The sequence below is a fragment of the Macaca mulatta genome, chromosome 11 (genome assembly GCF_049350105.2).
Source record: "Macaca mulatta isolate MMU2019108-1 chromosome 11, T2T-MMU8v2.0, whole genome shotgun sequence".
In the NCBI taxonomy this organism is placed as follows: Eukaryota; Metazoa; Chordata; class Mammalia; order Primates; family Cercopithecidae; genus Macaca; species Macaca mulatta.
This window is the reverse complement of record NC_133416.1, coordinates 76,379,007-76,406,514: the sequence shown is the minus strand read 5'-3', so window position 1 is coordinate 76,406,514 and position 27,508 is coordinate 76,379,007. Positions and strand designations below refer to the sequence as shown.

The 27,508-nt window shown below is 35.5% G+C and overlaps 1 protein-coding gene and 1 pseudogene across 4 annotated transcripts in view; both read right to left on the bottom strand.

Moving 5' to 3' along the window:
• Positions 1–1,574: 1,574 nt before the first annotated feature.
• On the bottom strand, positions 1,575–3,251 carry LOC100428230 (glycoprotein-N-acetylgalactosamine 3-beta-galactosyltransferase 1-like; annotated as a pseudogene).
• A 12,571-nt stretch (positions 3,252–15,822) lies between these two features.
• Positions 15,823–27,508, bottom strand: part of CPSF6 (cleavage and polyadenylation specific factor 6) — a 32,169-nt gene continuing 20,483 nt past the window's right edge. For 2 of the 4 annotated variants that reach the window (XM_015152234.3, XM_015152235.3), the window contains 3 exons: positions 27,204–27,357; positions 24,843–25,035; positions 15,823–17,842 (listed from right to left, as the gene is read on the bottom strand). In XM_015152234.3, coding sequence (XP_015007720.1) covers positions 24,846–25,035; positions 27,204–27,357 — 344 coding nt within the window. In that variant the 3' untranslated portion in view covers positions 15,823–17,842; positions 24,843–24,845. The remainder of the gene's footprint in view (positions 17,843–24,842; positions 25,036–27,203; positions 27,358–27,508) is intronic. The other 2 variants (XM_001117360.5, XM_015152236.3) reach the window with 1 other exon arrangement.

Genomic DNA, 27,508 nt, shown 5'->3' with positions numbered 1-27,508 from the left:
CAAAGCAGTAAGTTTCAAAATATGCTTTTGCAAACTACATGTTCCTCTCTCTCATGTTGAGATTCTCTGATAGAGCAGAAGACTGTTTATAACATTAACTATTTGTTACTTCCATGCGCTCACTGGACTATTATCTCCTACTTCAAGTAAAATGTACTAAAACAAAATTTCAGATAATATAAATAGAAAATTATTTAAAAGTAGTATTTGTCATGTTTTTGGAAAAATACCTAAGCATTATTTTAAATATTACTACCACCTTCTAGGTATGATGGTCAAACTCTAGAATTCAGCTAGACATACAATAGTAAGCATATTTCTATCATTTTATTGATTATAAAATACATCATACTTGTGTATTAAAATACATACTGTCCAAAGAGTAAAAAGGCTTGGGTGCCAGCCATTCTGGTTGGTTACGGCACATTAGATGCCCTGTGAGACCTCCTCCTTGATTACATCCCTGTACCCTCCTGCTCCTAGAAAACTATGCTGAATTTTATTAATGGTTTCTTACGTTGCTTTTCTAATATGTCTCTAAATGTTAGAATCTCTAACATAAATGGAATACTGTGTGAATTCGTCTGTGACTTGCTTATTCCAGTAAAGAAGGTTTTTTTTTTCTTTTTTCTGAGAGTTTTGCTCTGTTTCCCATGTTGCAGTGCAGTGGCGTGACCTCGGCTCACTGCAGCCTCTGCCTCTTGGATTCAAGCAATTCTCTGCCTCAGCCTCCTGAGTAGCTGCGATTACAGGGTGCCTGCCACCACATCCGGCTAATTTTTGTAATTTTAGTAGAGACGGGGTTTCATCATCTTGGCCAGGCTGGTCTTGAACTCCTGACTTCGTGATCCACCGCACTTGGCCAATGTTAAGATCTTTTTATGTTCATGTGTATAACTAGTTCTTACATTTTCAGGTTCCACACTATTTTATTGTATGAATGTCCTACTATCTATTCTATTGGTGGATATTTGAGGTGTTTCCAGTTTTCTGCTATTACAAATGGTGTTGCTATAAACATTCTTGTAAATGTCTCCTAGTGTAAAGATATGAGCTTCTCCTGGGGATATATGCACATTTACTTTACCAAGTAATGTTAAACTAGATTCCAAAATCGTCATATGAATTTATACCCCTTCCAGCAGTATTTTCCCTTGCACCATATACTAGCCAATAGATTACATTTTGAACATTTTTTTCCCAATATTGTAGGTAAAAAATGGCACCTGTGATTTTAATATGCACTTTCCAGAATAAAATTAAATTTTATTTCATGTATTTATAAACTTTCTTCTGTGAAATGTCAGTTCATGTCTGTTGTCCATTTAAAAAAAATTTTCTTTGGGGCAGATCTGTTTATTACTAACATGGTGCAGTATAGTTTTAGCAAATTTAATTGTTTGTTTCTCAGTGACAATAATAATACAGATGGTCAAAAACAGGCAACAAAATCTCTTTTCTAGTTCCTTTACCTGGCCACCATTTTAAAAACACAAATTCTTCATATATATAGATATATTTATGTATTACTGTATGAAAACACATTTTAACAGACTTCACAGGTCATTTAAAGCTTCAGTTTAGAGTCATTCATGTGAAAAATCTCTCCATGGAATGTTCACTTAGAATTCCTCACTGGGATTCCAGTGTTCTGTTAGAAATGCAGAAGTCCTTCTTCAGTGCCGTGCTAGACGTTTTACCTTTGTTCATCACAACTTCCATTCAAGGGTTTCCTAACCTCACTTTTGTATCTTCATTTTTGTTTGCTTGACTAATTTCCTTTAGTATATTTTCAGGTAAGGTAGGTTGATACCTGTATAAATAATTGTATACACGAAGATGATAAACAAGGTATCCTAACTCATGCATAGTTGTAGAATCAACACAGTGAAAAGAAACTGCAAGATCAGAACAGCAACCAGGACTCTCTCGAGGAGGGTAATAGTTGTAATTCCAGTGCCAAAAGGTTCTGGGTAGATAACCTTTAATTAAATGTTCCGGCACAAAGGGATGAAAAGTTTCTTTTCCAGTGGTATCTCTGGAATCTCCTGCTTCTACATTTATAATTTCCATGCATCTCCCCGTGCTGTCTTCAATGGAGGAACTAAATGTACACTTGTCTTGTTTTAAATGCATCAACAAATCTCTTCAAGGCTTCTTTGCTTAGTACATATTCTGCACCTCCACTCAATGTAGTCCTGCTTTACATAGGGTTTTAATTTTCTCCCAAAGTAAATGGGTCCTTCAGGGTCATATTTTGAAAGAAGCCATCTCAAATTGTCTAGTATGACATACGTGTCATCATCTGCTTTCAAACACCAATCAGCATCTTCTAAATAATGTTCATGAACATACTGAAAAGCTTTGTTTTCCAGTATGGCTGATCTCTGCCTTCTTTGGTTTTTTTTTTTTTTTTTGAGACGGAGTCTCGCTGTGTCGCCCAGGCTGGAGTGCAGTGGCCGGATCTCAGCTCACTGCAAGCTCTGCCTCCCGGGTTTTTACGCCATTCTCCTGCCTCAGCCTCCCGAGTAGCCGGGACTACAGGCGCCCGCCACCTCGCCCGGCTAGTTTTTTTGTATTTTTTAGTTGAGACGGGGTTTCACCGTGTTAGCCAGGATGGTCTCGAACTCCTGACCTCGTGATCCGCCCGTCTCGGCCTCCCAAAGTGCTGGGATTACAGGCTTGAGCCACCGCGCCCGGCCCCTTCTTTGGTTTTCAATCTCACAGTAGTGAAGTCTTTATTTTCTTCTGAACTCATAACAACACTTTGTGACAATGCTAGGCCCACGTAACTTTGAGGCCTTTTTCTCTAGGTTTTAAGGGCTTGTCAAAACCCAGCGAAGAATTTTAACTTTCTGATAGAGGTTTTCAGCGATGTCGGTGTTCTCATCTTTATGTTGGCTAGAATCTGCATTGAAGTTCATTTGTCCTTCTAGATGATTGTGTCATTATCATCTGAATGCCTCGCATGAGAATCATTATGAAGCGTATTAGGCTGAGTGCCACCCTATTCTCCCAACAAAATACTAAATAGCTGAGAACATTAAAAAAACACAAAAAATCCTATTGCCGATCCACAGAGGAAGGCTAACAAATTCAGCTAGGATTTAGAGGCCATTTCCCGAAAGTCTGTTTCTCATATCAGCCGTGGCTCCCTCTCGCTCCTCCTGGGGGGCGGAAAGGAAGACTTGGGATCCGCGACCTTTGGTTCTCTGGGCAGCCGCAGAAGTGGCTTGCGGCCACGAGCCGAAACTGCCCGCTGCAGCCCAAATAATTCAGCAGCAGCGGCGGCGGCCCGAATTGCCCATTTTTCTATTGGGCTTCTATTGTTCTCATTTATGTATAGTTTATTACCTATTCTTGATAAAAGTCCTTTGTCAATTATCTGCGTTCCAATATCTTCTCCCAGTCTGGGACTTTTCGTTTCACTCTTTTAATAATCAGTTCTTAATTTTATTCAAATTTATCAATCTTTCCCTTTATAATTTGTACTTTTATGTCTTTATTGTACTTTTACGTCTTACTTTTACGTGAACCCAGCATGATCACAAGGTCAGGAAATCGAGATCATCCTGACTAACACGGTGAAACCCCGTCTCTACTAAAAATACAAAAAATTAGCTGGGCGTGGTGGCGGCACCTGTAGTCCCAGCTACTCCGGAGGCTGTGGCAGGAGAACGGCGTGAACCCGGGAAGCGGAGCTTGCAGTGAGCTGAGTCTTAAGAACTCCTCCAATCCAAGGTCATACAACTATTTCCTATATTTTATTCTTAAAAGAGTCTGGTTTTGCCTCTTACATTAAGTCCACATTTAATCCACCTAAAGTTGACATTTACATATGAGATTCCCATTCTATCATAAATCTAGTTTTCATAATATGTGGTTTCTAGTCTCTGTATATTCTTCCATGGTCTATTCCTGCATCAAGTCTGTATTATCTTACTTACAATACAGCTTAGTATCTGGTAAGGCAAGTCTCACTCCATCTCCCTCTCGGTTATCATTTGCTTTGGAGCTTCTGTATAAAATTTAGAACCAGACAGTCATATTCAGTAACAAAAACAAACTTCTTGGGATATTATTCTGATTTGCATTGATGCTATAGATTTGGGAGGAGCTGTCACATTTAATGATACTGATTCCTCCTGCCCAACAACAGAAATACTGATGTCAACAATGCCAGTCTATAGAACACACTTTCAGGAGCAGATGTCCATTGATTTGGGTCTATCTCAATGTCTCTCAGTAAAGGTTTAAAACTTTCTACAAAGAGAACTTTGCACACCTCTTATTAAACACTAGTTACATTATATCTGGCTTCCAAATTGACTTTATATTAGTTGATCTTGCTAAATTTTTAAGTCTATTAACATTATATGTAGATTCTTTCACAATATATGTATCACCTCATATCTTCAAATAATGACCTCTAAGAATCAGTTCTACTGTCATATTCTCTGGGTTGGCTTTTCTGACTCCTAACGTGGATCAATGCTCTGCTACTGAATCTTACAAGGTATCTTACCTCACCTGTAAACGAGGAACACCAATAGTACTGTTTTTAACACTTACATGAAACAACATATGGGAAAGTGACCAGCATGTATTAGTCTCTTTAGTTCCTTTCTTCCAGACAGTCAATTGTTTTTTCTTTGTATGCTCAAGGTATTTTGCACATTGAAATCACTTTGAGTTACTCACTGAATGAAAATTATTTCATTTCCTGGCTCCTAAAAAAACAGAAGTAATATTCATTGGCTTTATATCTCCTTCCTGAATACCACACACATAGACATTCAAATGCTATATATATATATAAAACATATATGTAATATATATATTATATATATATATATACAGCCTATGTTTTGACATAGGGCTAAAAACAAAAAGCAGCATTACACAGCTAAATAAAATTAAGACCACTTTCTTACACCTACCACAAGAATTCTATTCAGAATGTTAAGATACTATAAATTTCCTCAAAAAAAAAAAAAAAAAAAAGTTAAATGTATTCTCAGGCCAGGTGCAGTAGCTCATGCCTGCAAACCCAGAACTTTTGGGAGGCTGAGGAGGGTGCATCACTTGAGCCCAGGAATTTGAGACCAGCCTGGGCAACATGGCAAAATCTGCCTCTACAAAAAATACAAAAATCAGCTGGGTGTGGTGGTGCACACCTGTAGTCCCAGCTATGCGGAAGGCTTGAGCCCAGGAGGTTGAGGCTACGATGAGCCATGATCATGCCACTCTACTCCAGCCTGGGTGACAGAGTGAGACCCTACAAAAAAAATAACTATTATCTAAGGATTCTCTAAGGTGACAATCTAAATGCAAAATAACTTCTTTTTAAATGACTCTCATTGTGTGCACTAAGTAAACTTAGAAACATTTTCAGTATAAGAATGGAAATAAAAAGGGTTTGATTTGATTAGCTGACTCCACCATAATAGTCAAAATATTATTAGGTTAATTCTGGTTTGATAGATTAGAAAAGGATCTTTCAAATCTTTCTTGGTTCCTGTATCAGATCTTCAGTTCCTGGGTCTGCCCTTTACTGGTTGTATTACTGAACTATTTCTTCAATTATTAAAATGGAATTACCAAATCATTATTTACTGATTCATTTTATATATATGCCTATCTCTAGATGGAAGCACACAACATTTAAAAATATTTCAGCCACTGTAACAATCAAGAAATAATTAAAAATAAGATACCCAATTTCCACCACTAAAATAATTTTTTTTAAAGCACTAGTTATTGAAAAGAATGTGGAGAAATACACATTTTCACATACATTGAGGGTAAAAGTAAATCGGGGCAATTTACTGTGTCAAAAAACTCAAATATTCATACTCTGAATCAAGCACTCCAAGAAATTCATTATTGGAAAACAGGTATTTGCACCAAGATTTACCTATAAGGAAATTCATTGTAGCATCCTTTATAATACTCAAAAACCTAGTGAAATAACCCGAACACCCAGTGGCAAGAACTGGTTAAAATTATGTTACAAGTTGAAACAGCAGGTAGCCATTAAAAGTAGTTTAAAGGCACAATCTGTCAATCTTTGATGTGCATACAAATCACTGGGGATCTTGCTCAAATGTAGGTTTTGATTTCACATGGTACATTTTGCACTTGTAACCAGTTCCCAGACCAGGTGATGCCAATGTTGCTACCCTGCAGACCATACTTTCAGGAGCAAACTTAAGAGCATTTAAGAAAATGTCAATACTCTAAAAGCCCTCAGTTGGCCCCACATAACCTAACTACATTCTCTCTATAAAACTGACTTAGTCACACAAAATACATCATATCTAAGAACTCATGCTACTAGTAATGTTTAGAGCCAGCTGTGTTTATTTCTAAACAATGTAATTTTGTCGTGATTTCATCACAATATTATGTAAACCAATGAAACACTGAGTGCAAAAGAGAATTGGTTTGATGAAAACTAAGTTTACTCTGGCTTTTCTTTTTTTTTGAGACAGAGTCTGGCTCTGAGGCTGGAGTGCAGTGGCCGGATCTCAGCTCACTGCAAGCTCCGCCTCCTGGGTTTACGCCATTCTCCTGCCTCATCCTCCCGAGTAGCTGGAGTTTTTTGTATTTTTTAGTGGAGACGGGGTTTCACCGTGCTAGCCAGGATGGTCTCGATCTCCTGACCTCGTGATCCGCCCGTCTCGGCCTCCCAAAGTGCTGGGATTACAGGATTGAGCCACTGCGCCCGGCCTGGCTTTTCTTTTTGAGACAGGGTCTCACTGTCGCCCAACCTGGGGTGCAGTGGGACAATCTTCACTTGCTGCAGCCTCGACCTACCAGGCTCAGGCGATCAATCCTGACACATCAGTCTCCTGAGTAGCTGGGACCACAAGCCTGTGCCACCACACCCAGCTATTTTTTGTATTTCTGTAGAGATGGGGTTTCACCATGTTACCCAGGGTAGAACTCCTGAGCTCAAGCGATCCACCTGCCTTGGCCTCCCAAAGTGCTGGGATTACAGACATGAGCCACTGTGCCTGGCAAGTACTTTGTGAAGTCTCAATAAAAATGAGCTGCTTTAAAAACTGCCATTGACAATGAAATAACCACTTGTCCCCATTAGGATGACTACTATCAGATAAAAAGAAAAGCACAAGTATTGTTAAGGATGTACAGAATCTACAATCCTCATGCACTGCTGGTGAGAACGTAAAATGGCATAGTGGCTGTGGGAAAGTTTCACGATTCCCCAAAAAGTTAAACATAGAATTACCATTACCCAGCAATTTCACTCCTATATACCCAGAACTGAAAACAGGGACTTAAAAGATAGTTGTACACCTATGTTCATAGTAGCATTCTTCACAATGTTCAAAAGGTAGAAACAGGCTGTCCACTGACAGATGGATAAACATGTGGCATATATGTACATAAAATGGGATGATATTCAGCCACATATTGACACATGCTACAACATGAATGAATCTTAAAAACGTAAGTGAAATAGCCGGGCGCGGTGGCTCACGCCTGTAATTCCAGCACTTTGGGAGGCCGAGGTGGGCGGATCACGAGGTCAGGAAATCGAGATCATCCTGGCTAACATGGTGAAACCCCGTCTCTACTACAAATATAAAAAATTAGCTGGGCGTGGTGGCAGGCACCTGTAGTCCCAGCTACTCTGGAGGCTGTGGCAGGAGAATGGCGTGAACCCGGGAAGCGGAGCTTGCAGTGAGCTGAGATTGCACCACTGCACTCCAGTCTGGGCAACAGAGCGAGAGTCCATCTCAAAAAACCAAAAACATACTAAGTGAAATAAACTAGACCCAAAACACAAATATTGTATGATTCTATTTATACGATGTACCCAGAACAGGCAAATTCAGAGACAGATGTACAATAGAGATGATCGGGGGCTGGGGATAGGGTGGGAATGGGGAGTTACTGTTTAATGGGTAGAGTTTGTTTGGGATGATGGAAAAGTTCTGGAAATGGATAGTGGTGATGGTTGCAAAACACTGTGAATGTATTTAATGTCACTGAATTGTATGCTTAAAAATGGTTAGAATGCCAACTTCCATATGCTTTACAATTTTAAACATGCTGACACAGCTCTTACAATAGTTGCTAACAAGACAGTGAGGCAGAACTGTAATTCAAGATCACTCATTCAAATATTAACATTTGCTTGCCCCACACTGATGCAGACACTTGGGATTTAACAGATATTACAATAAGATCCTTGCTTTCATGGGACTTTATATTTGAATGAACAAGCAAAATATATAGTTAGGTTGTAAATGCTTGTGAAGAGTAAAGAATAAAACAGAGTTAAGGGAGGTAGCAGTTTCCATTCAATAGAATGGTAAAAACAAACCTCACTGAGATTCTTCTCAGGCAGCTATCTCCAGCATTCCAGTCAGGGAAAATGGCCCACACAAAGGCTCAGACACAAGATACCTCGCCTGTTTGAAAAACAAAGGCCAGAGTGGCTAGAATGGAGTGAGCATGGGGAAAGGTACTGGCAGATCTAGTCAGAGGTAAGAGGAGCCAAATTGGTGCGGCAGCTCACGCCAGTAATCCCAGCACTTTGGGGGGCTGAAGCAGGAGGAGCCTGAGTTCAGGAGTTTTGAGTCCAGCCTTGGCAAGATGGCAAAAAGCCTATCTCTACAAAACACAAAAATTAGCCAGGCGTGGTGGTGCGCACCTCCAGCTACTCAGGAGGCTGGGGTGGGAGAATTGCTTGTGATAAGGAGATGGAGGTTGCAGTGAGCCTGAGATTATGCTACTACACTCCAACCAAGGTGAGAGACTCTATCTCAAAAAAAAAAAGGGGGGGGGGGAAGGAGAGCAAATCATGAACTTTTGTCAGGACTGCAGCTTTACTCTGATAGAAATGAAGAGCGGGCTGGGTGAAGTGGCTCAAACCTGTAATCCTAGTGCTTGGGAAGTTGAGGTGTGAGGATTGTTTGAACCCAAGAGTTCAAGGTTGCTGTGAGCTACGGTCACACCATTGCAATCCAACCTGGGTGACAGAGATCTTGTCTCTTAAATGAATGGGGAGCCACTGCAGGATTTTTAAGAAACAATATAGATTGAAAGCTATACTGACAACAGACTGTGCAGTGGCAAAGACAGAGAGCAACCCCAGCATTAGTAAGAGGTCGCAGGTATCTTTTGGTGGTAGAGACAAAGTACTTCCCTGTAGATGTAGAGTGTGAGGAGTCAAGAGTGATCTGTTTTGGGTCTACACAAATGAAATGATAGTATTTATATTCGCTGTTGGGTAAGACTGTGGGTTGAGCAGGTAGGTGGTACGGGAGAGGAGGGGCTGAAATATTAGCCCATCTGAATTGGAAATATAAATTTGGAAACTGACAGCATATAAATCCTACAGCCATGAGACTGGATAAGAGAACCAAGTGTAGAGACAAGTCCCCTGGAAGTGCCCTCAAAATTAAAAGGTTAGGGGAAACAGCAAAGGAAACTAAAAAGAATATAAATTTGACTCCCTGCTTTTAACCTTTTCTATTAACCGATCAAATAACTAGTCTTGGCCAAATCTAATTAGAGGACACGTTCTGTCCGTGTGTGTGCAAGCGGAAGAAACAACTATTAGAAGATAAATTACTGTAGATAACTTACTGCCCAGGTACGCATAATAGAGGTAAGAGAAGTTGGGCCATTCGTCTTTTAGTGTTCATTCATAGATGTAGTAAGTCAAGGAAAACATAAAATGGACTGCTACAGAAGTTTATAGGTAGGCAGTCTCTCACTGTACACAGACAAACATAGCATGTGTTTACAATGTGAAATATAAAAGGCTCAAGTTTACATACTTGGAGTAGAATGGGCTTCCAGTATCCTTGGATCAATTTCTGAGTTGTATAAAAATGACTTCATCAGAAAAGTGTTTACAATAGATAATCTAAGATACACCATTGTGAAAAGGCAGCCATCACTAAAATCCTTTAATAACTTAGTAGCTCCAGTTTTCACATTCTGCAAATCACTTTTGACTGTATTCTTAGGTTAGATGCCTAGGAAGATTCTTGCATTTTGTGTTAAGGTAATTTTTTCCCCTCACTTGAGGAAAGTTGAAGAGGTCATGATGTAAAAACAATAATCTATTTCAGGGGGAATAAAGAGCTGAAGTGGTACACATGGCTGGTTCCTATACTGTACTGGGGAGGGGTCCAATTTCTAGATCAGTGCCAACATTTCCCACACGTTATACCCACCTACCTCATATCTAATATGACAGCCATAGTAATTGTGTAGGTAGAACCTGTAGAAGTATTTACAGGAGACTACAAGATACCACACTAAAATGCTATGGCCTATCTTACACAAAAGTATCTAACACTGTATCTTGTAGAGTAGGTACTCAACATTGGTGCAAATGAACATTTTAAAGTCATGTGTTCCTAAATGGTTAGTTTGGGTATCAGTAAAGCTTAAAATCTTATGGTGGTGGCAGCTTAGTATCATGACGTTCAGTAAATAACTGAAAAATCATTCTAACCTCTACTCACTATATTCTGCTAGTCATAACCTTTCAGAGCCCACTGCCTCCCTTTTAAGAGTAGAACACTGGCCAGGTTTGGTGACTCACGCCTGTAATCTCAAAAATTTGGGAGGCCAACGCAGGAAGATAGCTTGAGCCCAAGAGTTTGAGACCAGCGTGGGCAACAGGGCAAAACCCCATGCCTATCAAAACTGTAAAAAAAAGCCAGGCATGGTGGCATGCACCTGTGATCCCAGCCACTCAGGAGGCAGAGGTAGGACTGCTGGAGCGTGGGGAAGGCTGCAGTGAGCCATGATCACACCACTGCGCTGCAGCCTGAGTGACAGCAAGATCTTCTCTCAAAAAAAGAAAAACAAAAAAAGAATACTGTCTTACAGGATAATTAAGAAACTAATGAAGCAATAGGTACAAAAACTATTTTTAAAAAACACTGATGGGTGACCAGGCACAGTGGCTCATGCCTGTAATCCCAGCACTTTGGGAGGCGAAGGCAGACGGATCACTTGAGCCCAGGAATTCAAGACCAGCTTGGCCAACATGATGAAAAGCCATCTCTACTAAAACTACAAAAAAAAATTGGCCAGGCGTGATGGCTCACACCTATAATCTCAGCTGCTCGGGATGCTGAGTCTTGAGAATCACTTGAACCTGGGAGGCAGAGGTTGCAGTGAGCCAAGATCACACCACTGCATTCCAGCTTGGGTGAGAGAGCAAGACTGTCTCAAAAAATAGTGTTCATGGCAATCCCTTAAAAACAACAGGACAGCATCAGTGTGTTCTTCAGCTGGGTTGACAACCGTTAAACTGAAAACTGAGGAAGACAATTACTGCCGTCTCCGTCCCATAGCTTGATCCATCTACCCTCTCCCAGGGGACGAATGTGTTACTAGGTGGATTGCCACCATAAAAATGGGCGCTGAATCTTAGATAGCAAATCCTGACAACCTCACAGATCAACACCGTTACTTCTAAACTAAGCCATGCCCACACCACAATGCCCTCAATTTCCATTTCAAAGAAAACATAAGTCACTAAATATGACATCTTAAAATTTCTACCACGCACCTACAGCCCACAAACTTCTATTTTTATCTACCCTTATCTTCTCTCCTGACAGGAAGGGGTGTTTCTCTTTTATCTGTTCTTTTACCAATTTAATCTGCAGCCAAGAAGCTTTTTGAAATGCTGATTGTGACACTTCACACAATTCAGTGATTCCACATGACTCTTAGGACAATCTTTAATATGACCTACAAGCTCTGGAGAGCCTAGCCTTGCCAACTGCTCGAGCTCCACACATAAGGCTATGTTCCTCACTCCCTGCTTCAGCCAAACTGGCATTCTTTCAGTTCCTACTAGAATGCTCCTCTTGCCAAAAGCCCTTTTTGCAAGTCTGTGCTTAAAAGGTACTTCCCTCTCCCATTCACCAAGTAAAGTCATTTTTTTCCCTACAGATCTCAGCATTACATTAAAGCAGTAAATTTTTAAAAAGTTTTTCTATAAAATGAATATAGATTTTTGACAGGTAAAGTATATATCATTTATCTGAAACTGACAATAGCTTATCAGAACTGATATACCATACGAAAATCCAAGAACTATTAATGAACTATGAACGACCAAGAACAGCACTGGAAATCATTTCTAATAATTATTATTTCATGGTAATGGCTCTGAAACAAAACTAGGAAGACTGGGAAAAATCTGTCCACAAATCTTTTGTAAAAAAAGCATCTCTCTTTCACTAAATCAGGTCTTGAACTGAGTCTTACGTACTGTGGCATCTGGCCAAAAAATATTCCTAATGATCTTCTCTTAAAGTTAAATGCCCTCACAGGGCAGAGACGAGAGTCTCAACTAATTCAACACAAATGGGGATTGATCAATGGAAAGATGTAACAAACAGTAATAGGAAATCTAACAAAAACCTGAACCATAATTTTAGTGGAAGCATGGAAAGGGATCCCAGTGATGGTAATATTATTTCTCATGTTCATATTCACTTGTTTATAAGTTACCTTTAACATACTCTGAAGCTTGCAGGTTGAAATCTGAGACCTGATATTAACAGCTGAAACAGAAATATCTATTGAAATCACAAGTCTGTTACTGTTTCAAAAGTACCCCATAATGTTTCCAAGCTAACTAGTAAAATATTTTTGCTGCAAACATTTCTACTTGATTAAACTCTAGTGAGGTTAATGATCCTCTAAAACTAGACAAATTCTTTCTGAATCTTTGATTTAAAAACAATATAACAGCCTGGAAATCTGTCAGGCCTCTTAATCCTAATTTTAGCCCAATTATCAGTTGCTTTAAAGAGCACCAAAATGTCAATACACAAGAAAACAACCACTATCTAGGAGGCTGGCTTAAAGACAAAATACAGACAACAGTCCAATTTCTGTTATACTGCATACTGCCAATAAATATTAACTATTTAAACCATACACAATGGTTACCAAATCACAAATCAAACAAAAAGGACAAACTGCAAAGTCTTATCAAAAGTTTATTTTATTTTCAATACAAGATAACACCATGCTTGTTACCAGTGCAGTTTAAGGCCGACAATGGCCATATATCAAACTGCCGAACAGTCACCTAAATGCTAAAGAAAGGAAAGACAAAGTAAACATTAAACACAAAATTGCAATTACAAACATTTTAATAAAATGGAATGAGCTTTTTAATAGAAGCTAATATGAAGTCTAATTCTCATGGACAGCAAAAAAAAAAAAAAAAAAAAAAAAAAGAAAGTCTATTTGATCAATTATCACCTTACCTTTTTGCACAGAAATCTTATTGTGAAGTCACCATAGAGTCAATAGCTAAAATTTTAAGACTTTCTTTGGCCTTCTGATATTAAACAAATTATTTACAAACTGTAATCAGTAATTCACGGATATTGGTAATATGATACAATTTTTTTTTTGTTAAGGGCTTTCCATTAAAAATTGTAAAACAACTTTGTAAGGCTGTACAGGGCTGTAAACTACTTTGCTAATATACCATGGGATGCAGAGGAAGGAATAATAGACCTTTTTTTTAAGGCTAAAGTTATCAATATTATAGATGCATTCCTTAAAATACATTATGATTTATACCCAAAGGATCCTTTCCCATTAAATACCACCTGAGTACAATTTTCAAAGTAAAAAAATAAACATGAATTCACCATAGTATTTTAAAATAATTTAAATTACAGAATGTTGAGAAGTGTTACGCAGTAACAGTGCGACAAAAAGAACACACTTTCAAAATAAAATGTTTTTGCTAAATGCAGGGTCTGTCCAATTATGAAATTATTGTAAAACATTTACACCCATGGCAGAATTTTAGGATACTCCCACATGAATAAAACTCTTGGTAGTATTTACTATGCACAGTTACCACTTCAAGGTGTGTGTGACTTCATTTAAATTCAACCTAGTATTTAAGACTCCCATTACAATATGTTAACTAATATAGCAGGAAGTCTTTAAAGACATTAAAATGTATATAATCAAGTATACGTCCCATACAAAAACCATAGTAGCTGCATACTCAGTGAATGCCAACAACCTGAAATTCTAAAAAAAGAACATTGGTTAAGACAAACCTAAATCAATCTGAACAGTGTTGCCTGAATATTTAGAATATTCACAAAAATTCCTATTGCTTCTTTCTAATGCCAAGAAAGAAGAGTGTAAGAACTTTCTCCCAGAAGCCTAGACATTTCAATACATTTTCTATTTCAACTTACAATGAAACTTTAATCCTGAATCTTGATTTCTCTAAATCAAAAATCTCACATTACGAACACAAGGAATGCCATATGTAAGGCCACATCTTAATAAATTTATAATTTTTGGTTGAATATTTATTGAAAAAAAATCAGTCTAAGGCTTCTAAGAGTCAAGTTGCTTAAAAAGAAAATAAATACACCAGTGTTTAAACTGAAGGTTAAGGTTAAAAAAAACACGTGCGCGCGCGCACACACACACACACACACACACTGTAAGAACAGAAAAATAGAATGCTTTGCTACAAAAATCCCACTTAATATATTTTAGCACAAAAATGTCTACTATACACAGTGGGTAAGCGTGCATTTACGTACATACAACATTTACAGAGGGCTATGGGATGCAAATGAACTTAATGAGTAAAATTTAAAAACCAGTTATCTGTAAAACAGCGAGAATCTCAATACTGTATTCTCAGTCAAGAATTAGAACATAAACTTCCTCTTAAGCTGAAGCTTAAAACACAAAATTGGAGCCATTGTAGAAAATACAGAAAATGCAATGATCATTCAGGTATGAAAACCAAAATGTCGAGAGCACTCCAACAGAAAAGTCTTGTAATGCATCTCATTGTATAAAACAGTATGTATTTAGATTGGCACAGTTAAATACATAAGGGAAAGAGAAAGTCTTTACCCTTTCAACAATTTTCCTTCACTATAAAATATTATACAACATTCATTAAAACCTCCACGTTTATTTTAATAACTGACCTGAACTAGTAAAAAATAAAGCAATATTCTCCACAGGAGAATTAAATGAAAATAGTATCTTAAGCTACAAGTTATCTGTATATTCCCAATTGTCATTAACTGCTTAAGAACATTCTAGGTAAAAGGACCATTAAACGGGCTAAACTATGATCAAAAGCCACTGCAACTTACTCCAAATCTTATGAAAATTGACAAAATAAAATGCACATCTGCAAATTTACACTGGAATATGCATTCCACAACACAGTTCCTTTAACCAAAAGCAGCACTTTCAATCCAAAGTGCTGTCTGAGAAGCAGTACCATTCAGATACCGTATCACTCATCTGTTTACTACTGGCTGAAAGGAATGTGACTGTATAGCACTAATAAATGCTATGTTTTAAAATTCAACTCGTTTGTTTTCATATCCACTACAGTTATTAACTAAGGAAAAAATGAAAAGGTCTCTGAGACACTGTTTTTGGTGTCTATGCAAGGATTTATCTCTTTGGATTGTTTTTACACATAAAAAAACGGAAGAGTTTTCAAATAACATCAACCCATAAACAACTGAAGGGGGTATGAAGAATGAAACAAGGCTTGCAATTTTCACCTTTACTGCTATACATTCATGTGTTATCAGGTAGAGAAGGACTTTGCAAAATTACTTGGTCAAACCAAGAAGTTATTTCCTTCTGACAACACTTAAAATAACAGATTAGCAGCAAACAAATCTAGTACACTCACACTGTCTGCAACAAAGTCACGTAATGAGATCAGCCAAGCAGGGAGAAGAGTAATATAGAAGGAGCAATTAAAAGGTTCCACTGATAAAAAATGAAAAGGTAAAGGATTTAATTAGTATAAAATTTCCAGTTTCATTTCAAGTGCAGTTAGATTTTTGTGATTACATTTTCAAATTGTTCAAAGAAATTTTATTTTCATGGACATTTTACTTACCTTTTAACCTTACTATTAACTAATTTCTCTTGTAATATTTATATGTCCATACTTCTTCACATTAGGGTATTATAGTCAAAATATTAAAAAGCCAAGAAATGACAAAAACTAACAATATACAGAAAACAGGAAAGTTTTGATACAACTGTAAAATAATGTTAAAAAAGCAACTGCATTTTCAACAAAGTGCTTAAAAAATCATTTCTGAAAGGGAACAGTTTTGATAAATATCAATGATCCCATGCAGATACTTCAAACACAAAATATTTTAAAATAAAACTGGCAGTGATATGGGTAATTCAAAACAGCTAATTTTGTCAGAAGTGGTTTGATAGCAGACAAGATGAAAGTGAAGAACAGCAGTGGAAATTTCTGGAGGGTTTCTACAGTTGCACATAACATAGTATCTAGGGTATTTTAACACTTTAAGCATTGTCCTAGAATTTGGGTATACTTTAACAACCAATGTGTATCAACATAAGATCTCTCAAAGATAATCAGATCTTAAAAATGTATTAACGTGCTCAAGAATTTTAACTCAAATTTCTGAAGTAGTGATTTCAAATTACATTCCCATAAAAACACCTAATCAAGTTGACACCCTGCCTCTGCCAATTTTGCAATCAAGAACACATGCTAGCCAGGTGCTTTTAAAGTGGGCCTGTATGTAAGGCAGGTTTGAGAAAAATCTTTGATTACATAACTATAGCATGAATCAATACACTGCATGAATACACATAGTATTCCTTAAACTATGCAGACACGGTTTATCTGTAATTTCCCATTACAAATACTGGGGAATACAACCGAATGTTAATGAACATCACATCCTTCAAAAATTTATACCAATTGGAAAATAAAACTAAGGCTCTCTTTACTCACATTTATCTGCTGCAGGGCTGTATTTACACTGCCTATGGCTTAAGAAATAAACCATAAGATCAATAAAAACAGCAAGTAATTGCAGCATCAATCAGAATTGTCAAATTTTCTTCAATGTTAGCAGTTCACAATTGTTTCAGTACATCTGTATTGTAATTAACCTGCATTACACATCAAATATGTATGGGTTTTTACTTATGTATTAAAACCTCTGCTTTTTTGACCCCTTTACACATTGACTGGATTGCTATGTCTGTCAAATTTCAATTTTTACAAGTTTACATACCATTCAGCAAAGTCACAAGCTAACTAGGTAAAAACAGCTAGAAAAGCAGAATATAGAAATATTAAATATCCATGTGATCGCCTATTCTAATACCAAAATCAAGGGCAAAAGACACTTAATTACTATGTTTAATTCGCTGAACGCAAGATTAGATTGATGCATATCCAAAAACGCTATTGCAATGCTTTAAAGGACAGTAAAAATGTTGTCATAGTAACATTATCTTAAGATATTGCTGAACACAAGACTTTCCCTGAGGTGTAAACATCAAATAACTTGAACAGCTTTACACATCAGCCCCATTAAACAGTTTATTACAACACTACATCTATTGTAATCAAAGTGATGCTGTTTACAGACATTATCATATAAACATTTTTAACAAGAACAAACTACTACAAAAACAAGCATTTACTTGACTTTTTTTCCAATTGCTTGCACATTATAATGGCCAAATGTATATAACCAGTAATAAAGTTGCAAAAGCTATAACTTTTTAAATCACACAGGTTTCCTTCAAATAAAACAGTTAAGCAACATAAAAAATAAAAGTAGAGCTACTGGTTACCATTTATGCAGATTTGCTTTATTCAGATCTATTCCTGTTCATTTTATCCATGAATCCTTACAGGTTCAGTTCAATCACAAGAAGCAAACTGCTGGACAAGCGTCATTTTTCCCCCATGAAGACTGTTTTGTCTTGGAAGGTGATCCTCTTCCTTCAGCTGTAATGTGTCAAAATTTGTGATGTAGATTTTGCTATTCCCCAAAATACACAGAAAAACGCTGGCTTAACTATACATACACAAGTCGTGCATCTACTTCACTGTTACGTATTCTAACACAAAGTAAGAATTAACGGAAACAGTAGCTGCCTTTGTGGCGGTGAAATGTTCCAATTTACCTGATGATTAAACTGAGACATTCTGATTTCATTCTTCTTAGATATTATTGCCTTATAAATTTAATGACTGAAGCAGTAATGAAAACATAGCAGCTACTGTTTCTGTGATGATGGAAACATTCATAAGTCATTTTCTAAAATATGCAAGCTACAAAAATAAATGGAAAATGCTTGGATGATTTTAATGTAAATATTTTTCATTCACCCACATTATCAAGTCTATAAACTCATTTAACAATTAAATGCTGAACTAAATATAAAATTCAAAATTATTTTACAAATTAATTTATTTAACAGCATACAGGAACTTCTGCAAGTATTATAAATCAAATGGTGTTCCATGTTACAAAATTTATAAATAAGATTTATAAATAGAGTATGGACATTTAAATTAATGACATCCACGTACAAATCTTTAGACATAATACAAATTTAAAACATTTACTTTACTTTTACTCTATTCCACCTATATAGAAATATCTAATTTAGTATTATAAACTAACCAAAACAAGCTAAATGGGAATCTACAATGATGAAGTTCATTTAAAACTCACATAAAATTAAAAAAATAGAATAAAGTTGATAAATTAAAATTTCAAGAATACATATATATGCAAACTTCAGGTAGAGGTTCACAAGAAACATTCAATTAACTTGGATATAAGTAACCATTGAAACATTAGGTAATTAAAGTATAAATGACAAGAAACCACTTCAATAATAAAGTGATTTAAGAGTCAAGAGGGCAGAAGGTTTTTCAAAAAAACTTTTTTCAATTTGAACATGTTCATAGGGCACAGTTTAGTGATATTTTGCCATAAAAATAACTGAAAAATACTTTCTGCTCTACAATTAAGAGTTATTTCTGCCACTGTTATAAATTTTTCTTTTATGTCCTTTCCTCCCCAACTAGGTTGTAAGTATCTTAAGAACATCAGTACATAGATGAATGCATACTGCCTAGCAGTAATAACATAAAATTTTAAAACTGCAAAAGAAAAAAAATAGATGGTACAATCCAGGACTTTCTATTTTATATATAATAGTTTCTATATACCCATATTTTTCAGGTAACTTCAGCCATTGCTATTGTTATCTTTTATTGCATCTTCATCTTATATTGATGAAGCTATTTAGCAAAATTATTTAGTGGGAAAAAAATCTAAAACGGCAGCTTTCAAATGTTTTATTTTTATTATGTGCAATATGCTTTTAAAAAACTGGTTTATGTATTAAAGAAAGACAAGGCATATGTTCTAATCTTAAATAATAATTACTGGGAAATTAATAAATTTAACTGCAAAAGAATGCTATCTCCCTAAATTTTCTGTTGCGCTGGAAGGGATAAAAAGAGATCAGGTCATTAAGAGGGAAAAATTATTCAAAGTCATAGCAAAACAAAAATATTCCATTCTTCCATAAAACATATCACATACACTGCATCTTTGTATCATTATCACTCCAGTGGAGAATACTATTTTTATATAGAGAATCCTGTTTGTAAAATTGCAACACACATCTTTTTCCAGGACTAATGCACTCATTTGTTTGATTATACTTTATAGATAGATCTTTTCTATTAATAAATCTAATTTTCACCATACAGACATAAAATATGGGGGAGAGTCTAGCCATTTTTATTTCTATTTCTAAACACTTTACATTTATGCACTTGGAAATACAAATTTTACAGTCTTAAATGAAAGTGACTCTGAAGGCAATACAACCCATTTCCAATAATCCAATTCCATATTATACTCTCAAATGTCTAAGTAGGCAACTACATCAACAAAGATAGCAAAAACCAGCTTAAAAGTGACAAATACATTCAATGCCCATGTTTTCAACGTATCATTTGGTAAAATCTGTAATGTCAAAGCCACACAATTACTTGCTTTAGGTATTAATTATAAAATAAAGGCCTATGTAAACAGATGTTAAAACAACTAAAAGATAAATGGAATCTACACCTTTTTAATAAAGTCTGTAAACTAAAGTGAACACTAAGTAAAATTTCAACACACAGAGAAGTACCTGTATTTTAATATATCAAGCCATTATTAACAACTCAAATTATAATTGTTTCTGTTAGAAATTTACGTACATTTGCTAGAATTAGTATTTTAAATTAATGGTAAATTCATCTTCTAAGATTCAAATAAATACTTGATAGGGCACTTTTATAGATTTTCACATTAATATACTGAATTAAAAGGATTCTCATATAATTTTAGAGATGCACTATTAACTCAATATAATTCACTTTTCTCTATCTGAAAACTTCTTAAGAGGAATGGAAATGAGGTGGGCAAGAGAAATAATTATCTACACACGAGTTAACTCTAAAATCAAAATTCCTTCTGGTGTTGACTAGAACATATTACATAAAAACAATTCTAGTTATTGTAGATATTTACAAGTTCTCACTACCCAAACATTCATATTTTCATCTTTCTACCTCTGTACATAGTACTTACCTCATTTTAACTAAAGCATTTTATTACTCTATAAAACACATACATAATTGTTGCTCTTACAACCCAGTAAAATAGTAGAAATAAACTTAATCACATTCAAAGAAAAATGAGCTTTGTTCCCAAAATATTTACAAAATGAACATCCCAAAATAACCTGTTATTTATAATTCATGAAGAGTTAAAACATGCTACCACAAAAGAAAAATTCTTAAAATTTGGATAGCATAAATGGCACCCTTACCCCTTTTTGGTTATTAGGTTTCTTTAAACAACGTTAACTAAATATTCATTCAAGACAAAATTTATTCAAAACAATCTATTTTACAAACTAAAACAATGGTAGTAAATTTAACACTGAGATGAAGGTGAGAGAGCAAGATGACTCACACTGGCATTGAATTTTTTTTTCAACAGGGAACATTAATCATTTGTAAACAAAACTATATTCTTAAACCACAGTGAGCAAAACACACTATACATCCATTCAAGGGATCACTTCCTACTCCCTCTTGTAACTTCAATTAAGTCAGCTGTGCAGTGAGACAGGTTTTGTAATACTCAAAGCAAGAAAAATCAGAGCTAAAGCAATGAAAGCTAGCATACATATCCAGATGAAGCAGAGTAGTTAGGCTATATTAGAAAACATATGGAAACAGGGCTGGGAGCTATAAGGCAGACCTCACATAACCTAAGAGCTGCAGAAACAATTTTAAAATCTTATTACAACCAGTATCATTCACCAGGTAATTAAGATAATTTAGTTTTCACATAAGCCTCAAAGCAACACTAAGAAGAAAATGGAACATCTTCAACATGTAAGAATTTTTTTTATTCTTTTGACGTTTTTTGGTTGTTTTCAAATTAACACAAAGTTAAGCTGAACACACAATGCAAAGCATCCTAAATATTGGGCAATAACAAAATCTACGATCCTAAGATCATATTTAAGGTAGTAGAAAGATAATCAGACGAGGCTGGCCGTGGTGGCTCATGCCTGTAATCAATCCCAGCACTTTGGGAGGCCGAGGTGGGCGGATCACCTGAGGTCGGGAGTTCGAGACCAGCCTGACCAACATGGAGAAACCCTGTCTCTACTAAAATTACAAAATTTGCCAGGCATGGTGGCACATTCTTGTAATCCTAGCCACTCGGGAGGCTAAGGCAGGAGATTTGCTTGAACCCAGGAGGCGGATGTTGCGGTGAGCTGAGATCGCACCATTGCACTCCAGCCTGGGCAACGAGAGTGAGACTCCCTCTCAAAAAAAAAAAAAAAAAAAATGTAATCGGACAGCAAAGGCAAGTTATTTAATCCAGACCCCATACCCAATGCTTAAAAACTGTCATGGATAATAAAGATGTGAGAATTGTAAAACCTCATAAAGTAGGGAGAGGAAAAGCCTGAATAAAGAGTATTAAAAAAAAATAATTTGGTTTCAGTAAACAAAGAAAAGCTGAATTGTTAACACAAATTTGCTGAGCAGAGATGTTCCAAAGAAGTAACAAGAGGAATGCAACCTTTTAAGTAACTCAACTATGAAACTATAATTATTTCAGTAAGAAATGTACAATCTTAAAGCACTGAACTACTTTTATTTTGCTCAGAGTGGTCTGAGAATAGAGGCAGAAATTACAGAATATGAAGCACAATGTATTTACATACTGAAATTTACAATATTGGTATTTTCTCATTAAAATATTATCTATTTGAACTTAGATATTGAATACTTTTAGAAAAACCAATACATTTTAAAATGAGAGAATGCAATTAACATTACCAACAGTTCAAACACAAAAAAAATTAAGATGGGACAGACATTAACAGCTTGCCAAGATCATTAAGTTTCCAGTTAAAAAATTAAGAACTTGCCCTTTTAGCCATTCATCATCACTTTAATAGATTACATTAGTATTTTATTTGTATACAGCCTTACTAGTGACATTCACTTTAGCTTTCAAATCACTCATTCCATTTAGTCCATTTAAGATTTACATGAAAGCTCAAAAGGACTCATATTTTAAAACTTCTAAAAAGGTCAACAGACCTTATTATGATGGTGATCAAATTTGCAGATAGCTTTTGTTTTTATTAAAAAGTTTTACTTGAATATATTTAATCGCAGTCCCCACCCCTTTATTCATGTCTACATCCACAATAAATACTGATTGATATAGCAAATGTACAATAATCCAGGATAACAGAATTTTTTGCACTAGAAATGCTTATGTAAAATTTTGCTTGGATGAAGGCACATACAGTATTACAACTCAATTCTGATTAATGTACAAACAAAACATGGAAATTCTGGTATGGTACATCAGTGATTAAGAAAAATGTCAACAATAGTTTGCACATTAGGAATTTGTAGCTAATGTCTGAATGTAATGAAACTCAAGTCATGATATAGTTAGGTGTACCCATTACTAGAAAGTAATGTTAGCTAACTCAAATACTTTTAAGATTAACAATGGATTTTGTTTACTTGGCTGACTATGCTAGTTTTACTAAAACCAGTAAGAAATTTAATTAGTTAACTTTGGGTTTAAATTGGTTTGGAGGTCCCTTGATGGGCACATCCAATTTTGCAGATGAATTCGTTTCATTATCATGTCTTGACTAACTAGAAGCTTGCTGATAACTTATAAAGTCTAAAAAAAAAATAGGTAACTTACAGAACCTGTACCTTTCTATAATGGAAATGAGTAACATAGATAAGCATTTCAACTAATAACCCAGTCACAATCCACCTTAAGCAACTGATGGATATTGAGAATTTTTTTCATTAAGATGGGATCAGATGTATTTAACTCAGGGGAAAAAAGTGCTACATCTTTAAAATTTAGTGTTTAGATTTTCATAACACAATATTCAATTTTTACATTCAAAAACAATATCGATTTCAATAAGCTTAGTTTTAAAAGTATAAGATATGTTTTGCCTCATATTAAAAGAATGTTTTGAGTTTACATTAAATTTTGTAATACATGGAAAACTATACAAAAATCAAAGTTTTGATATTCAATCTGCATATTCAAAATGCAAAGTATCAAAACCAGCTTTTTAACTTAAAAAGTCCTTAAAATTGTAAATAGTGTTAAGAGCTTATTTGTGTTCCATAAAAATAGCATGCTTATTTTCTAGGCATTTAAGGACCTCATTTGCATATCTGTTATGGTTAAAGAAATTGCTATGCTGTCACAGAATTACATACACTTGATAAAGCCTTTAACTGTGCCCATAACAATTTAAATACTAACAATTACCATTACTGAATTTTCAGTAAGTTTCCCATGATTACTGAAAATAATCACATAAAGAGTATTTACCTATGAGGGGTTTGTTTAGCCTTAATTTGAATATGCCAACCAACATATAAAGAAAAAAATATTTTAATTTACAGAATAACCTTTGTGTCACATGCATAAGCCTTATAGTGCCCTCCCCCCAGCTCTTCACATGAATAAATGCTGTTAACAAATATAAAAAATAAAATTACATGTGAAAATGAAGCATAAACAGACAACTCTTCCCACTTTATGAAAAATGTACACAAGAAATAGTTTTAAAATACAGAAAAAAGACAATGATTATGATTTATGAATGAAACATCAAAGAAAATTATTTCCAGTTATTCTAAACTTGGGTATATGGCTTGACACGATTTAAAATTTTTTAGATATGGTTGCACCCTGAACCCATTTTAATTGAATAACTTTTACATCTTCTTTGCAAATTAAAGGATACTGTTTCTTTTAAAAACAAAAACCAGATGTCAGGATAGTGTCTCTTCTAAAAAAAAAAAAAAATTTTCTTTTTTTTTTTTTTTAAAAGGAAAAGTCTCTTTGAATGTTGAGAAAACATCCTCCTGTATCATAAACTATTATTGTGTCAGATTTTCTCATAAATTTTTAGGGACAAATAAAACTAGTTCAGGAATAGTAACTTTCCATTTATTTTTAAAAATCCAAACACATAATATATATGTGAAATAACTCTATTTTGTATTCAAAATTACACACAACCTAAGTATGTGATTACAAGAATCCCAATTTTTAGATTTTAGAAGTACACAATGAGTCCTCTTGATTATTTCCTTGCTTTGTTAAGACCATTAACTATTTGAAACCTAAAAGTAATAACTCAGCAATAAAATATTCAAAGATAAAAGGGTCAAAAATTTACCTGTCATTACTTACCCATAATTTGTTTCAGATGTTTCCAGAAGATTACATTCACAAGTAGTTGGACCATTTAAAATGTAGGTATATACTGTACGAACAGTAGCCTTGGAGTTATAGTTACTGTTAAGAATACACACACATTTAACAGGAACAAGGAATACCCACCTTCTAACGATGACGATACTCGCGCTCTCGGTCACGCTCTCGGTCACGGTCTCGGTCACGATCCCGGTGCCTCTCTCGTTCTCTGCTTCTCTCTCTATAATAATCGTCATGACGGTCTCTACTACGGGATTTATGACGCCGACTCTTTTCTCGTGATCTACTATGGTCCCTCTCTCTTGATCGTTCACGTCTTCTAAAAGAAATTACTGGATTAATGCTCTCCATAATTAGATAGCTTAAAAATATTCAATTTTTTGATGTCTAAAAAAATCTAAGGGAGCAAAAAATTCTTCATAAATCTGGTTTAAACTTACTATCCTGAGCTGCCAATAATGATTTACCAACTCACCAGTAAGCATGAACCAGAAATTTCATTATTAAAAACACTACCAAAAAATCAGCAACCGAACACATCACAGAAATGCATCACATCATCTATTTAAGCTAGTAGCCTAAAACAGATGTGTAGTATTTACTGAATGAACAAATAGAAAGGTACAGGGAAAATTTCAAAGCACTCGTGTTTTAAGCTAAACAACATCTACAATACGACTTTTTTAGATATAAGAGTCATGAAGTCATAACATACAATGGGGCTTAAATATATGAAAATGACAACCTATTAACATACGGTTCATGAGGAGCAGCGTCCAACACAAAGAAACTTTCTAATACGCATGTTATATTTAGGGAAGGAGAAGAGGCACAGGAGAGGGCTAACAATTGCGACCAGTAAAAAGAATTGATACAGTATTCACACTGTATTTAGTATGTAGAAATGTTTCATGAACTGCCATTTTTTAAAAACAAATAATTTAACCAATGCTTACTGCCTAAAAGACTTCTACAAATTCTGCTAAATTTACAGTAATAATAACTGTCTATTAAATAATATTTATGTCTTATATTTCTACACCAGACAGCTAAGCTCCTTGATCAAGGCCTAAGTTATTACTTTTTTTTTCAAGATAGGGTCTCTCTCTGTCACCCAGGCTGGAGTGCAGGGACACGATTACAGCTCATTTCATCCTCAACCTCTGAGACTCAAGCAACCCTCCCACCACAGCCTCCCAAGTATCTGGGACTATAGGCATGCACCACCAGGCCCAGGTATTTAAAAAAATTTTTTGTAGAGATGAAGTCTCCCTATGTTGTCAAGGCTGGTCTCAAACTCCTTGGGCTCACGTGATCCTCCTGCCTTGGTCTCCCAAAGTGTTGGGATTTAAAAATTATTACTTTGGACTTTAAAACTTAAAAAAATGATACAAGATACCTATATCTATGACATATTTGTTCAGACACAAAGATTCTTACACTGGGTCAAAAAGGTAATAATTACAAAATTGGGGACCATGTCAAAGGCAGGCTCCTTTCTCTTAACTTAAAGAAGACTACTACCAGATACAGTACACTAAAGACACATCTAAGAATACCAAGTGAAGCTTAAAGGTCTGCCTTTCAAAAATACATAGAATTTAAAAGTTAGCAGCAATGCTTTTAAAAAAAAAAAAAGGGAACTACCTATAAGATCAGTAATTTATTCAGTCACTCCCTCATTCAAGACATTTTTATTTAGCACTCATTCTATACCAGACACTCTGTAGGCATTAGGAATATTATAACCAGCATGGCTGAGCACAGTGGCTTATGCCTATAATTCCAGCACTTTGGGAGGCCAAGCTGGGAGGATCACTTGAGCCCAGGAGTTCAGGACCAGCCTGGGTAACTTAACAAGACCGCATCTCTTAAAAGAAAAGAAATACAGTGAACAGGATAGATAAAGCCCCTGCTTTATCTCATTAGAGCACATGTTTATTCAACATGTGTTTATTCAACATGTGCTCTAATGAGGAAAAAATATGCCTCGATAATGAGCATTGGTTACGGTAAGTACTATGGAAGAAATAAAAAGAACAATATAACAGACTAACTTGGGAGAAGCCCCCTCCTAAGAAGTTAGAATGAGACGTGAAGAATAAGGTGCCAGCTATGTGAAGAGACAGGGAAAACTGCTCCCAGGAGAAGGAATATAAAGTGAAGTGGTCAAACATTTGATGTATCTAGAGAAAAAGGAGAAATATGGCTGGAGAACAGTAAGGAAGAGGTACAAATGAAGCTAAAAAGATAGGAAGGGGCTTTATCACACAGTCCCTCAATCTTTAGTCTTGCTTTAAGACTGAGTAGAAGTCTTTGAAGGGTTTTAAGCAAGCAACTAACATTTAGAGTTAAAAAAGAAAAAACACTCCAGATGCTAAATAATAAGTAAAAGCAAAGTCCTCTTTTTAAAGTCTCAAACACAGTATTCTTTCCATTTGTAAACTAACAGTTTTTTTAAATGGAAATGAGACAGGAAAGTTTTACCTTGATCCAGAACCGTAAGACTTGGACTCAATTCCATGAAGGCAATCTTGCAAAGAACTAATAAGAACTTTGCAACGATCATCAGCGGACACTTTGGATTGTTTAATTAAAGAAATTGCAGTTACCAATGTCTCAATAGCACTCCCATAATCACCTGTGAGGGAAAGGAAAGAGTTTCAAGTCAAACAAATTTTGTTTTCAAAATACCATCAAACCACTTGAGATAAGAGTGATAAGGCATTTTACAAAAGTACTGTGCTATAAAATAACTATGCAAGGCAATGTCTTCTTTTACTGTTTCACCA